The sequence below is a fragment of the Coffea eugenioides genome, chromosome 10 (genome assembly GCF_003713205.1).
Source record: "Coffea eugenioides isolate CCC68of chromosome 10, Ceug_1.0, whole genome shotgun sequence".
NCBI lineage: Eukaryota > Viridiplantae > Streptophyta > Magnoliopsida > Gentianales > Rubiaceae > Coffea > Coffea eugenioides.
The window spans coordinates 33364158-33378689 of record NC_040044.1 but is presented as its reverse complement, the minus strand read 5'-3'; the positions used below and the strand labels follow the sequence as shown (position 1 = coordinate 33378689).

At 37.3% G+C, this 14532-nt stretch overlaps 3 protein-coding genes across 11 annotated transcripts; 2 read left to right on the top strand and 1 right to left on the bottom strand.

The window, feature by feature from the left end:
* The first annotated feature begins 718 nt into the window (after positions 1-718).
* Positions 719-2546, top strand: LOC113749416. Its single transcript, XM_027293148.1, has one exon. The coding sequence runs from the start codon at positions 874-876 to the stop codon at positions 1981-1983; it is 1110 nt and encodes a 369-aa protein (XP_027148949.1). The 5' UTR covers positions 719-873; the 3' UTR covers positions 1984-2546.
* A 641-nt stretch (positions 2547-3187) lies between these two features.
* LOC113749290 (uncharacterized protein At5g64816) lies at positions 3188-4881 on the bottom strand. Its single transcript, XM_027292977.1, has 2 exons — positions 4763-4881; positions 3188-3797 (listed from the first exon to the last, which is right to left on the bottom strand). The coding sequence occupies exon 2, from the start codon at positions 3750-3752 to the stop codon at positions 3366-3368; it is 387 nt and encodes a 128-aa protein (XP_027148778.1). The 5' UTR covers positions 3753-3797; positions 4763-4881; the 3' UTR covers positions 3188-3365.
* A 1830-nt stretch (positions 4882-6711) lies between these two features.
* Positions 6712-11926, top strand: LOC113748631 (vicilin-like seed storage protein At2g18540). Of its 9 annotated transcripts, none has more exons than XM_027292124.1 (13): positions 6712-7074; positions 7851-7996; positions 8587-8768; positions 8875-8931; positions 9056-9101; positions 9726-9811; positions 10138-10290; positions 10387-10443; positions 10531-10635; positions 10741-10893; positions 10991-11101; positions 11209-11271; positions 11366-11926. In XM_027292124.1, the coding sequence occupies exons 4-13, from the start codon at positions 8923-8925 to the stop codon at positions 11486-11488; spliced, it is 906 nt and encodes a 301-aa protein (XP_027147925.1). In that variant the 5' UTR covers positions 6712-7074; positions 7851-7996; positions 8587-8768; positions 8875-8922; the 3' UTR covers positions 11489-11926. The 9 variants fall into 9 exon arrangements, with proteins under 9 accessions (XP_027147925.1, XP_027147923.1, XP_027147929.1 ...); XM_027292122.1 differs by having other exon boundaries at positions 7636-7996; XM_027292128.1 differs by lacking the exon at positions 7851-7996 and having other exon boundaries at positions 11224-11271; positions 11369-11926.
* Positions 11927-14532: the final 2606 nt, after the last annotated feature.

The following is a 14532-nucleotide window of genomic DNA, read 5'->3' as shown; positions in this document are numbered from 1 at the left end:
TTTTTTCCCAAGTAATCCTTTATCCAAATACATCTTTTGTCTTGGGAACAAACTTGTACTCTAACTCATTATTTGGGACACAAGGGCCAAATGATGATTCTGATCCTTTGGGATGGTTAAATATCAATTTTCACCTGATATGCATTTGATTCCTAACACAACACATAAAAGTTAGAACCCATCGAATAAATAATTGCCGACTTTGTAATTTTTGTGCTTAAAATATCTCATCTTACTATGTATGAAGGGAGAGAAATGGGTATGATATAGACCTTTTTTTTGTCATTTTTTAGTTTTTCCTTATTTACTCTCTCATTAAAAAGTTATATAGTACAAACATGCAATAATTGCCAAAAATTTCTTTTTTTTTTTGTCTAACAACAAAAAAAATCCTTCTAATAACTGTTCTTTTTTAAAAAAAATAAATTTTTCTTTTAATTTGCACACGTAAAGGGTGTGCATTTTCCTCTAATTCATACGAAGTGTGCCACGTCTCAACAAAAATATCTCAACTATTATTTTATTTAGATCATAATTATAATTTTCAATCAAGTTTTTATTTTATCTCATATATTACATAATATCACAAAATTTCTTACGGTAATTATTTTCAATAATATTTTAAATAATTTCCAATCCACACACACTTATTATACTTTGTGCATTAGTAAGTTGTACCCTCCAACTGCAGCCCAAACCCGTGAAAGCCAGTCAGTAACTGTAACCCACCCACTGAAACCGTCCCAACTTCCCAAGCTCCATTTCCTGACTGTCCTCGAGGAGACAGAGGGAAAAAAGAACCTCAAAACAATCCGAAAAAATTTAAAGCAATCCAACCTCAGAAAAAAAGAAAAAAATTTCCCCCAAGAAAAAATGGAACATCACACCACCACCACCCGAGCTGAAGCCGAACGTTTACTAGGAATCGCCGAGAAACTTCTCCGCAACCGCGACTTTGCCGGCTGCAAAGAGTTCGCCGTCTTAGCTCAAGAAACCGAGCCCTTAGTCGACGGCTCCGAGCAGATCTTAGCCGTAGCCCAAGTCTTGCTAGCTTCCGAAAAGCGTATCGGCCAACACAACGACTGGTACTCGATTCTCCAACTCCCCAACCGCACCGATGACTCCGACCTCGTTAGGAAACAGTACCGTCGTTTCGCTCTTCTTCTCCACCCGGACAAGAACAAGTTCGAATTCGCCGAATCCGCTTTCCGCCTCGTTGCCGATGCATGGAACGTTCTGTCCGATCCCGTCCAGAAATCCGCCTACGATAAGGAGCTGTCGTTTTTTACCAAGATAGATCTAGCTGCTATGAAGAGGCAGAAAGATTTACAACAGCGGCAGCAGCAGCGCCAACACAAGAATGATCTCTCCAATCAGAAATTGCCCGTCCGGCGAAGCTCCAGGGGAAATAATACCGCTAATAATGCTAGTGGTGCTGGTAACAATGCTAGCAATGTCAATAGCTCTACACCCAACACTGCCCGGGCTTCGGGCCGCAGGAGTAATTTGAGCAATAGCGGAAGTGGTGGTGGTGGGGCCATGAGGGGACAAAGGGGTGCTACAACGACGTTTTGGACGGTGTGTCCGTACTGTTATAATCTTTACGAGTATCCTAGGCTTTACGAGGGGTGTTGTTTGAGGTGTGAGAATTGCGAGAGGGCGTTCACTGGGATGGAGATTTCGGCAATGCCGCCCACGGTGCCGGGGAAAGAGGCGTATTACTGTTGTTGGGGTTTTTTTCCGATGGGTTTTGCGAGTGGGGATTTGGATGGTGGGAAGGGTGTTGATGCTTCTGGGTTTCCGAATTGGATGCCTCCGATGTTTCCGGGTAATGAGGAAAACAATAATAGAAATGTTGGTGGTAATGCTGGGGTGGGGATGGAGAGTGGGAGGAAGGAGCAGAAGACTGCGAAGGTGGCAAGAGTGTCAAATCCGAGTGCTAAAAAGAGAGGTAGGCCTAGGAAGAATGTGATCAATGTATGAGCAGTGAACTTGGTTGGCGGTGGAATGAGGCGGTGAACTGGTGATGGAGGTGAATGGTGGAATTCGGCTCCGATGGATTACACGGGGAATGTGTTTTCCTGCTGATGAGTTAGAAGAATCTGACTAGGTGGATGGGTTCAAGAAGAACCTGCTTATAAGTTGGAATTGGAATAGATTGGTTGGATGGAAGGGAGGGGGACTGAGTTTGGTAACAGTAGTATCAGCTTCTAAGTTGTGATGTGCTGAAAATTTTGGACACGTTTTGATTGGATTCCTTCGCATAAGGTGGCTGATGTTTAGGTTGTCGGAAGTGTATTTGGTACTCAGTTTAGTTGTTCATCTGATGCCCCTATGTTTGTAGAAATGTTAAAATGTTTGTATATTTTGTTGCTCTGGAACTGGCTCCGTGTAGGGAAGCCTATGTACAATCTCGCTCTTTGCAGGCAAAAATTTGTCAATGACCGATGATTGTTCTTGGCATGTAGTAATAGCTGTGAATGTGCTTGCGAATTCATGTCTAAATTAAAGTCAATATGGCAAGGATTTAGCTTGCAGTTGATTCATATTGACTCGAGTGTTTGAGAGTTGAATTTTAAGGCTATGTACGTAGACGAGCAGGGAATTGAGACTGCATGGCTACTAAATCTATAGCTGTGTAACACTTCCAGATTCTCTCTGAGCTTTAAGCTCAGAGAACACTAACCAGGGCAGTGTGCCCATCTTAAGAGATAGATGTACATGTTGGAGGAAATTGCTTTGTGTTGCAAGGGATTTAATAAACTTACGTCTTCCATCATGCTTAATCTTCAATTTAGCTTAGCAGAGGAGAATCAGAGAATATAAACTCAGAATATTACCAAACAAAACAGAATCAGCAATCTCCCATTGCCATCATTTGAAATAAAAGATCTAGAGTCTCAAACATGGGTGAGCGTTTAACAGAGGAGAATCAGAATTTCTCATACTACCATTTGGATTATAACCATCAGTGACAGAATAAACCCCATTAACCATGCGTCAAGGCAGTATGAATATGGAGCCAATCATGATCATCCCTCATCAGAGATGATGGATGCTACATCCCTAATCTTCCATGTGCTGAGGTTATTCTGCGTCTGGGGTAGATAAAATCCCCCCGACTTCAAGTTTAAATCCATTGAAATGAATTGGAAAATGCAGTTAGTGGAGTATGACGGGATGGATATAAAAAGAAAATACTTGATTAAAAAAAACATGAAGTTGTCAACCAGAAGATAAAACCGAGATAAGAAAGCACCATCAATATGAGAAGCATAAATCTTGAATTTGAAAAGGGATACGCATCTCAAACAGAACGTCAGGTGCAGTAGAATCCTGAGGCCATTTTAAAAACAATAGCAATGCTATGAAGACATAGCAGAAGAATTTGAGAGCCTAAGGCACTCACTTTGACACCTCTTAAGACAGATGTCATTCCAATTAGGCACTTGATGTTGATTAACACAGACAGTCCGGGCACAAGCATCAGCGCAAGCATCTAGCTCAGAAACACCGCAAACAGTCACACAAGTATCAGGAGTTGGGTCTTTAGAAAATGCGCCAACCTTCTTCAGCATCCTCTTCGAAGTACACACCCTCTCACAAACAAATATTTCATCTGAGCTCTTTTCGCGACCCCGAGCACTCTTTAACCTCTGCTCTTCCGCTCGCCTGTTCTTCATCCTGAAAGCCTGCCCTGCAACCACAGCTGGTATTGCAGCTGCAACTATGGACCACCACCAATCCACCATTTCTAGATAATTGCTCAACCGCTACACTTCATGCTATCATAAAACCTTTATAGCGAAAAATAGGAGAAAGAGGGGAAGAAAAGGTAAATCCATCAAGAAAGGTCTAATTTTTATTTAAAATATGGCAAACTACATGACTTTTCTCCACAAAATTCAATTAGCGTGTCACCAAAGAGACGCACCCTGACCAAGAATTCTTTTGTTCTGCTTTTTCAATAAAGGAAACGCAACAGCTCAATGATTCTGATAAGAAAGTACAGAAAAGAATTTTCAAACATTGATCTTTATTAGTCAAATTCTATCTCCCTTTCCTTCAAATGCCATGTATTTCTTACCCTCCACAAAACCCTTTCATTACAAAATGATATAAATTTGTTTTGAAAATTTTATAGCATAATAACCACTTCCACAAATAGTACACCATTTTCAATCATTGCAGCAGCTTACATTCAGGCAATCTCACTTCTTATCTTCAAGCAGGGAAATGGAAAGAGCAAAAGCCATACATAGGAGCATCAAATATGCATAAAAGCCTGTTATTACTCTAGATAAACTATAAGCTTATCAATGTTCCAGAAAAATTCCATAACTAAGTGATTGCATAAGCTTAAGATAAAGGGAATCAGGGCAATAAAAATGAATAATTCTTTGACCAAGGAAAAATGATATGATGCTGAGTCTCAACGAGAGCACTATCAAAAAAGAAAAAGGAGAAAAAAAAAACCTCATTGGAAGATCCTCTTTTTGGTAATCAACATTATAAAATTACTAGCCCATGTTATCCGGAATTAAATACGGAGAAAAACAGGATATACAAGACGATGAGATTATACCAAATGGCTGTTGAAATATGTAAGCATGTGAATATAAGCTCAAACACGTAATAAGAATAAAACCCTACAGATACAAAGATTTTGCCAGTCAAAAGAAATTCAGAATTCAATATTCAATGCTGCAAAGCTAAAAATCGAAGGGAAGGAAGAAAAAAAGAGCGAGCCTTTAGTTGCTACCTTCTGGACTGAAGAACCCACTTCGAGAAAATCAGACAGGGCCAAGGAGAGAGCACTTGGAGCAGGGGTGAAGGGTTTTACAGATGGGGAGGAGAAGAAAACAGACAAAAACAGAAGCAAAGAGAACGGGACGGCGTAGTTTCTTTTTGGAGGTACTAACATGCCCCTCAACAAAACATGTTTCTCACTTTGCCCCATGATAGGATTTTCAATATTTCTCAATTGACACAAAGAACCCAATTGGGAAGCTATATATCAAATTGAATACTTAAACTTTGTCATATAATTTTAAGTGTGTTTGGATAGTAAATTATTTGAGATAATTTTGCGAAAAAAATACTGTAGCACTTTTTTGATGTGATGTATGTGAGATAAATAAGGTGATTAAAAAATATGTTGATAATACAAACAAATCAGTGTGTGTAAATAAGATAGAAATAATACGTGTACCAAATATACTCTTTGTTATAAGATTACAGCAGTCCAATCAACTTAAACATTATAACTTAAGTTACATAAATAGTAGGAACTATAAATGTGGGTGAGGAAAACAAATTTTGTCAAGTGCAGGCCTTGTTTGGACAGTCATTTTCTAAAGAAAAATTGCTACATTTTTTGTGAACACATTTCCCAATCACCGTTTTACCTCACATATATCAAATCGCTACAGTAATTTTTCTATAAAATATCTAGAAAAATGCAATCCAAACTTAAGCCAAGTTTTTTGCCAAGTTTGTTTGCTACAAGTTTTTTAAAAACTTTACCTACAGTAACCGCAAAAAAAATTTCAAAGTTTTTAAATAATACACTTCAAAATTTTTTTTAAAAAACACACTTCAAAATTTTTTTAAAAAACTTCTACATTAAACTACAGTAAAATTTTAGACAAACACCCAAAAAACCCACCTTTTAAACATGGCCTTAATTCTTGACCTTGAAAGTAGTAGTACTTTATACAAATAACTTTCTAACCAGTTGTGGACTAATTAGTTAGTTAGACACACTACTTTTGTTATATGGGATGCTTTAGTTAGATTAATCAACTAGTTACAACTAGGGGTGTGCAAATTCAAAAAATTTCGATTTACCGACCGATTTCGAATTGAATTCGGAACTTCGAATTCTGAATTTCGGTAATTCGGAATGAAATTCGGTAATTCCGATTTCGAATTGGTCGAAATCGGATCGAATTCGAAAATATAATTTTTGAAATCGTAATTACCGATTTCGAATTGGGGAATTCAAAATCAGAACTGTTATTTTAATTTCGAATAATAATATTTATATATAATATAATTTTTTTTAACAATACATATATAATATATATTATATAACATAATAAGTTAATAACAATAATACTGATATATCTAACAATTGAAATTGCAAAAACCTAATCTGTTAACTCTTGTTACTCTTCCTCCATTTCTTTCTCATCGTCTCTCAAGACTATCTCTCACCTTCCTTCCTCCGCCTCCACCACCTCCACCGCCTGACTCACTGTCTCACCTTCCTTCCTCCACCTCCGACTCATTGTGATTTCCTACTTCCTCGGCAAAGGAAATCAACATTTACCCACAAATATGTGTTCACCATTTTTAAACATGAAGTTGAAAAAGAACAAATAATAGATTTAATAATAATTTTCAAGTGTACATTTTCCAACTCTAGGTAACAAATAATGAATTTTATGACAAGCTCGTTTTATCGTGCTCCGTGGGTAGCTCGGTTGGGATTGGTCGTTTATAATTACAGTAAAGTCTCAGATTCGATCCCCATGTGCTATTGTTGCTGGGCATATTTGGGGCGAAACTCTGCCCAACTAAGAGATTAGTCTGGGTAATTCCGGATACCCATTTAGACCCGAAAAAAAAAGCTGTCGTTTCATCACAATAATAAATATACATGCATCTCCCGTTACAAAATCATCATACTGGAAGGCAATTTAGGAGCGCTCGGCCATGGGAAACCATAAAAAGCTGAGAGAATTGATTTGTTCCATCATCTATGTGAATAACAAGCAAGGCAAGGCATGTGGTTTTTTGAGGGGGTACTTTGTAATTAACTCTTTATCCCTTCTTGTTTTCCTTTTGGCTTTGGTTTCGTTATTAGGACCTGGCAGACATTGAAGGGAAAAAGTCGTCCAAGGTCTTGGAACTCTCATTTCTGCGCAAGTGCTGTTGTAAATTGGCCACATTTGTTTCACTCCCCATTGTCTCCACTCTCCAACAAGAAGTGCAGATTATACGGAAAGAGTTTTGAGTTTTTTGACAGCTAACATCTGAAGTTTTTCTGGACTCTTTTCACTTCTACACGTAAGTTAATTTATCCTTTTTCTTTCCAATATTCATAGTTATTATTTGGAAATGGGACTTGGGGGCTGGGGAAATTAGAAGGTGTAGGAGGATTTCTTGAATGTTTTTCTTGTTTCTTGGTTCATTTCTTTTGATTTTGGTTGTAGTTTGATTAATTTAAGATCGATGAAAGCCAATACTGCTTGGTTACCACTGGGTTTAATCCCCTATTTTTTGCGATTGTGTTGACATGAACGCTCTGGGCTAAAATGTGGTTTCTCAGTGCTGTTAATTGGAGCATCTCCTGTGTTAAATTAACTGCTGACTTTCAATTTCTGACAATTCACAGCTGATGTTGTTAACTAAAAGTATTAACCCTTGAGCTGCAGCGGAAATGATTTTATTGCCTTGTAATAATTTAGCTACAATTTGTGGTCCTACTAGATTTTTGATCTTTGATTGTTACTGAAGTGCAATGCTGGACCATTGGTATATGTTCGTAGTTATGCAGGGGCATTCAACTGCTCTAACATGACAATGTCTTTTTTGCCTTTTTTTGTTTTAATTGTTGAGAATTTGCAGCTTTCCAGCAGACCTTGATATTGATATCTGTCCATTTCATGCTAGTTCCAACAACTGGATGTACCTAATGTAGAGTAAAGTTTTCATGCTTCGGAGTTTGAAAATTTTAGGAAGGATATGTCTTCTGCCTTTACCTCTAGACATCTCCGATAGTCTTGGCATCTCAATATCCTAGATTTGAGGAAATTGTAGAACTTGATACCTAGAACCATTAGGCATTCTCATCCTGAAGACCTGCACTGAGCATGTGCAACAAAGATCTTTACTTCATGCAGCGGTTCTTTGAGGATGTGAGTGGTTGAAATGCTTGAAGCTATAGTGTTGCATGGGCAGCCATTCTGTCACGTGGATGTGATTGACGGTAGGGGTATATTTTTCAATGCATTTGTGTTTCAAAATAATGTACTCTTAAATGCTATTTAATGTAGATATATGGATGATAATGATTAGCCGCTTTTGTATATTGAAAGGGAAGATATAAGATACATTCAGTTTCCTTATATCGCATAATGCAGTCTGTTGATATCTAGTATGACCTATTATTGCTCTGTACAGCTTGAATTGCTTTAAGTACGATCAAATACTTGAAAAACCTAGATGTCAGTAAATTTTCTTGCAGTGTGATGTCTATTGTTGATCTGATAACGTGCAACTCCATATAGCAATGTGCATGAATGCAAAATTGATCATTCAGTTGCAGACGCTAAGATAAACTAAGGGCAAGTAACAGATTTTCTGTTGGAAAAATAGATGAGAGAGCGACTACTGTTTTTCAAATCTCGCAAGAGTTATCATTCTGGTGATTTTGTTGGTTCAGCTCCATATTCTTATTACAAAAAAACCTTAGTTCTCCTGCATTTCACAAATAAATGTTACTGCCAGTGAAATTAGTACATTCTGTATCTTGCAAAGAACAAAAGTGAGTCATATTTTTACTTCATTTGATGGTAGGTTGATGAAGGCACTGTAAGTGGAAGATGTAAAGGGAAGTGGAGAAAAACAGGTGGAGATCTAATTCCACTGTAAGGACACTACAAGTTGGAACTGGCCCTTTGCTGCTTGGTTGTTTGGTCTCTGCACTAATTTGTTAATTTTGAAGTTGTGGCAGCAGTTTCCTCTTCCTGCATCTTTTTGTAAGATCCTATTCAACTTGGCTTGGAGTTTGAGCATTTAAATTTGTCCATGTACCCTTTAACAGTGTTCTGAACAGTTATGTTGTCTATACCTTTCAATGATAAGATGCAAGGGATACACGAGTTGTCATAGTGTGCTATTCTGAGTGAAGCTATGAAGCAGGTAATTCTTTCTTGTCAAATTCATATGCAGAAGGCAATGCATAGGTGCTTTATGCATCATTATAGGCCAGAAAATTAAATGATCCTTTTGAATGTATCTTACCAATAATGGATTTGAACTGTAGGAACTCCAGCGCTCCAAATCAGGTTCATGTAAGCAAAAAACAAAAGGTTAGCCCATCTTTTGATTTTGTATACCATTTTATTCTCCCTTTTTTTTTGTGTTTTTGCTTTTTTACGTGAGTAATATGAGAAACTATTTAATTCAAGAGAGAGGTAGCTTCCTTCTAGTTTTCTATCAAAATAATGTTTATTGAAGTTTTCATTTTTGTTCGTTCCATTTTATGGGGCGTACTAGCCTTTTGGTATGTCACAAGGATTTTGACTTAGCTTACCAGTTCTCTTACCCTCTTTCTAGTCTCTCTCTCTCTTTTCTTAACTACATGACCAAACTTTGTTGAATTTTATGTTACGCACTTCCTACTTTGGGGCATCAAAAAGTTTTTGACACAGCTTGACTTCTCTTATTCTCTTTCTGATTTGCTGTCTTTTCTTTACTTAATTTGTGATTAATCATTATGAAGGAAGAAACATTTGAAGCTTTTTTGCTCGTCTCTGCGCCCCAATCTCATTAATACTGATGCTTATGTTATTTGTGAAGGTAATAGGTTTATGAGGTATTAAAAAGTTGCACTTAAGAAACTCACAAGATGGTAGTTATTGAAAGTGTTAGTCATAATTCAAAGTACTCAGTTATTTATCTTACTTTTCACAGTTGCATGCTTGTTTGAGCAGGAACAGTTGTGGCTGAGGCATCTCAAAATAAAATGGAAAAGCAAACTAAAATTGACAAAGGCGAGAATATCAAATCCCTTTCATCTGTAAGTTTGTCTTGTCTTCTTTTTCGTCTGGTAAAATCAAGGGGAAAATGAACACATTCTTCCTTCATTGCAATATCACCATCCAACTGTGAGTGCTCAGGGAGTCTAAATTGTTGAAGGTTTATAGTAATGTTTGGAATTCATACTGACACTTCTGAAGAAAAGCAAAGTAATGCAGTCCTCAAGAAATGCATTAGAATGGAAATCTGTGCTTTGTTTTTTTTACTCCGTAGCTTCTTTATGGTCTGAGCCTCTTAATGGGCCTGTTTGATTGGATCATTATCTATATGTTTTAATTCATGTGCATCTGCAATTTTGTGTATCAGGTAAAATCAAATTTGGAAAAGCTAAATACCAAGTTAATGACAAAAAAGTCGAAGGAAATAAATTTGGATTCAGTCAGGAGCAAAGAAGAGAAAAGCCGGAAAAGGAAAAAAGAAGATGAGCAGAAGAAACCCAAGTCAAATAGCAAAATTTCTGTGATTACAGGCTCCTTCCCTTCTTCATTTGCATTTTCTCATGTTTGACTTGTTGAGCTTTTCATTTTCTTCTTTGCATTTGTATGATAAACGCAGCCAACTCCAGAAGCAAAGCGCAGAAAAGAGACCAAATTGGAGCCAGAGAAGAACTCTGTGAGTAATTTGCAATTCTAGGTTCCATTTAAGGATGAATCTTAATTGTCTTCCTATCATATTGTTGAAACAATTTTGGGATCTTAGGGGATTATCTCCCTAGTACAATTACTATCAAAAAGTAAGAGTGCAGAAAGCAGAAAACCAAAGCCTAATATAAAGCCCAAGAAACCAAAAGCCACTTCAGTATCTGTGAGTAAACATCTTTTCTGGTCTTACATACCTTAATTTCCTCTTTGCAAGGCTTGCATTTTTGTTCTGGGGTTTTTGGTTTCCTTTAATTGAACTTTATATCAGGTAAAAACCTCAAAAAAGAAGCCTTCAAATGGTACTGCTGCACAGAATTCAGTTAAAAAGGGCAAGACGACTTCAACGTCTGAGCAAGGAAAGGAGGAGGAGGAAACGGAAAGTGGTAGTCATGAAAAACTTAAACCAAAGAGCCCAAATTCTGTGAGCAGATTACAGTTCATACTTGCACTTTCTTACTGGATCTTGTTTTTGTGCTTCATGAGACAAAATTTATAGTTTTAGGATTATTTTCGTTCAGAATGCAGAGGCCAGGGAAAAAAATCATGATTCACTTTCAATGAGAGCCGAACCATCAAGAAGTAAAGATCAGACACAGAATGCAACCCTAAAGACACCCAGGCTGAGTTCTGTGAGTGTGTGCTAGTCCCTGTTGTCTCTAGTTATTTTTTAACTCATTGTTTTTCTTTTTCTCATCAAATAGTTTGTATCTTGTTGAATCATGCACATTCTTTTAAGATTCATCAAACACAGATGGAAGCAGGGAAGCAGAAGAATGCAAAAGCAACTAAACATGAAGTTGTGGGTCAATTTTATCTTTGCTTTCTTTTGAGCATTCTGCATCCTTCATCTCCTGGGCAGCATTTGTTGACTTAGCTTTTTATTATGCTACTAGCAGTTGCCATCCTTGGTAGAAAAATCTAGAGATCCGAGTTTACGCAGACTGAAAATAATGCGAGCTCTTGGTTTGATCCCTCCTGCTGCATCTCCATTCATGAGAACTGGTGCAGGGGTCTGAACAGACTTCTGCTTTAATAACTATGCGCGGGTTTTGCAACTGGGAGGATAAAATAACGACATTTTGGTCCATTGTCATGGTGCTTTATTCAGCAATGTAGCTGAAATTGTCTATTCAGCATTTATTACTGACAAAGGGGTGGTGGAAGTTATGTAGCTTATGCCTAAATTTTGCGGATTTTGCAGAGTGACTAGAGAAATTTCACCTTGTAAACTAGTCAGCAACTGCAACAAGACATCTGTATTGATGGTCTTATTGTTAATTGAGAAACTAAAACTCAACGTGACATTTTCCTGCAGGCTGACTCGTAAACTTGTCAATGTGGAACTCTTATATTTGTGTTGTAACCTAAAACTGTGTACATTGCAAAGATGCTTATCAGAGCACGACGCATATGCTGGAAGAAGCATGTGAAGCTGTACCTTTTTCTTTTGAACATGTCCAGAGGATGTGATTGAGCTACTGATAATTTGGACGGTATGCTTCTTTCTTTTTTTTTTGTGAAAGGAATATGATATTATACCCTTCCCCACCTTTTTTTTTGGTTGTGTATCTTGAATATCTGAATCGTTCAGAGAATGTGATTGGTCTACGCTGATCATTCAGCTGGTATGCTTTGTTTTTATGTGGCTGCATGAAAATGTGCTGCAGGAGGTGCCAAATTCTCTTGCTGAGCCAATGTCCCACTGAATAGTAACAATGAATGCCTTTTTTGATATGGGAAGAGAAAAGTGTTGAAGCTAGTAATGTCGCGTGCAGTTTTTTTTTTTTCACCTCTGCTTTGTTAAAATCCTTAATTTTTTTTTTCTTTTTGTTTTCAAAGCTTTCTTCAAATTTGACAATGAAGCGCAGTCTAGGTGATAAGACGCTTCATCTATAACCGATAGATCACGAGTTCAAAATGTCGAAAGGCATAAGTAGACAATCACTATTGATTCTCTTAAAAAAAGTTTAATAAGAAAACGTTCTTCAAATTTTCATCGAAAGAGACTAAGATAAAGTGATTGCGGGTCTCAAGATGTTAATTGGCCCCAAATGTTACAAACTACACTACCATTTTTCCTAACACTTTAGGGACTAAAAAGTAACTCGAATAAGTACAGCAAAAGAGGAGCAGCATGGAAAAATATTCACACTTCGTACAATGCTATTACAATGCTATTATGCTCATGAAGGAGTTACAGTTTTCCTGTATCTTGTTGGCTATAGTTTAGGAAGAGGCTGTTAAGCACCATTCCATTCTCGACCTTTCATCCAGTCAAAAGAATAAGGGCTCGGTCAACAGTCATCACAACCAAACGATGACGAAAGCGAAACAGAGAAGAAGAAAAAAAAAAAAAACAAAGGTGATGATGCCTGTTTTCCTGCTGGGAGAGAAGAGACGAAGTAACTGATTAGTTAACTTCAATGGTGGGACCTGTGTTCTGATACCAAAGGCTAATTTAGGGCGAGCACAGTGCAGCTTTATTTAAGACCAGAGTACTCTGTTGACATTGGTGCAACAAAAGCATTTGTTGGTGCAGTCACAATATGCTTACTGCAAACTGGATAAAAACATGAACCCTTCTTTTTGTTCATCTGCAAACAGGAAAAATTCCCTGATTTTTTTCTTCTTCCTTTATGCATTTGCCTCCCCTCAGCTGAACAAGTCCTGTAGAATCCTTCATCATCGATCTGATCTTAGTTTTTTTTTTTTTTTTTCACTATGCCGGCTGGTACTACTAGCTAGTGGTACCACTCTATTAGCCTAACACTGCCCATCGGAGAATGATCTCTCCTTGTCAAATTAATTAAAGGACAAAGTCCCCAGGGTCCCACTGAAAGAAAAACCTAAATCATCTTCTGGTTTCTTCTCAACTCCACATAAGGTTAGAGGTGACAACAGAAAGATGCAATTATTGATTTCTCAGCAGCATAATGTGCCCAAAAAAGATAGAAAGGGAAGGGGGAGTATAAAGGGTTATTTCTTTGAGCATTTGCATTACAATCACCAGAAACTAGTAGTATGTTCTAATAAAGAAACTATCAAAATCTGATCTTTTAGCGAGCAAAAAAGAGTGACTCAGTTTTTAATATGGTTTTTTTCTTTTGAATGTTCGTTTGAAGAATTCGTATACAGGATCTGCAATGTAGAAACGACTTCCAGATGAAGGGATGCCATGAAGAAAATCTCGTGAAATCATTGGCCATTGCACACATAAATGCTAAAATCCTTGACAAAAAACCAGACCAAACCCCCAAGACAAGGAAAGAGAAGTACCGGAAGTTGGTATCATTGTAATATACTGACATTAACTTTGTCTGTCAACTTTTCAATGCGAAGAACATTAACTTCTTTGGATACCATGAGTAAAAGGCAGACTACTTGTAAATGTTATATATCACGTGAATCATGCAGATTAATTTCTCTCATTTGGTTAAAACAGCAGGTTCTAGTAACCTCCTAATGTGACAACTGTCTAACACTTGAATAATAAAGAGTACCATTTCTTCTTCAAAATCCCAAAAGCATTCAATCCATAATATACCATAACACACCAAGGAATGCTACACACACATATATATATATATCTCTTGTTCTGCAAACCCTGTGGCATCCCATGCAACCATTTACCTTTTGACCTCCAACTGTAAGAAAACCAAAACCAAAGCCTCTCTTCAGTTCACCAACCAAAGGCCAAAGCACAATCAGTAGTTGTCCCATTTTTTAGAAACAGCAGCTGCCATAGCTTTTACCAATCAATTCTCCAAATCTCTCTTACGTAAGTTTCTTGGGATTTCGTTGATTGATTTCATGAATCAGATCAACATTACCCTCCACAGATCTTCAAATCTTCATTTTCAATGCCAGCATTTGCTCTAGTACACACACACACGCACACAAAATGATATCCCTATAATAAATAACCATAAATTGTCTCCTTTTTTTTTCGGTAATCTCTTCCAATCTTCTTTAGCCTCTATACTTGCATATTCAACTGAATTCTATATCTTCTTTTTATGTGTAACTTGTTGAAATTGAACTTACAGAGGAGGTATTGAAA

What these genes read in the sequence shown, in the direction of transcription:
- LOC113749416 (XM_027293148.1), top strand. Translation starts at nt 874, where the DNA reads ATGGAACATCACACCACCACCACCCGAGCTGAAGCCGAACGTTTACTA.
- LOC113749290 (XM_027292977.1), bottom strand. Translation starts at nt 3,752, where the DNA reads ATGGTGGATTGGTGGTGGTCCATAGTTGCAGCTGCAATACCAGCTGTG.
- LOC113748631 (XM_027292121.1), top strand. An exon ending in TGGAGCCAGAGAAGAACTCT is followed by an intron (nt 10,444 to 10,530) that starts GTGAGTAATTTG and finishes TTGGGATCTTAG; the next exon opens with GGGATTATCTCCCTAGTACA. An exon ending in AACCAAAGAGCCCAAATTCT is followed by an intron (nt 10,894 to 10,990) that starts GTGAGCAGATTA and finishes ATTTTCGTTCAG; the next exon opens with AATGCAGAGGCCAGGGAAAA.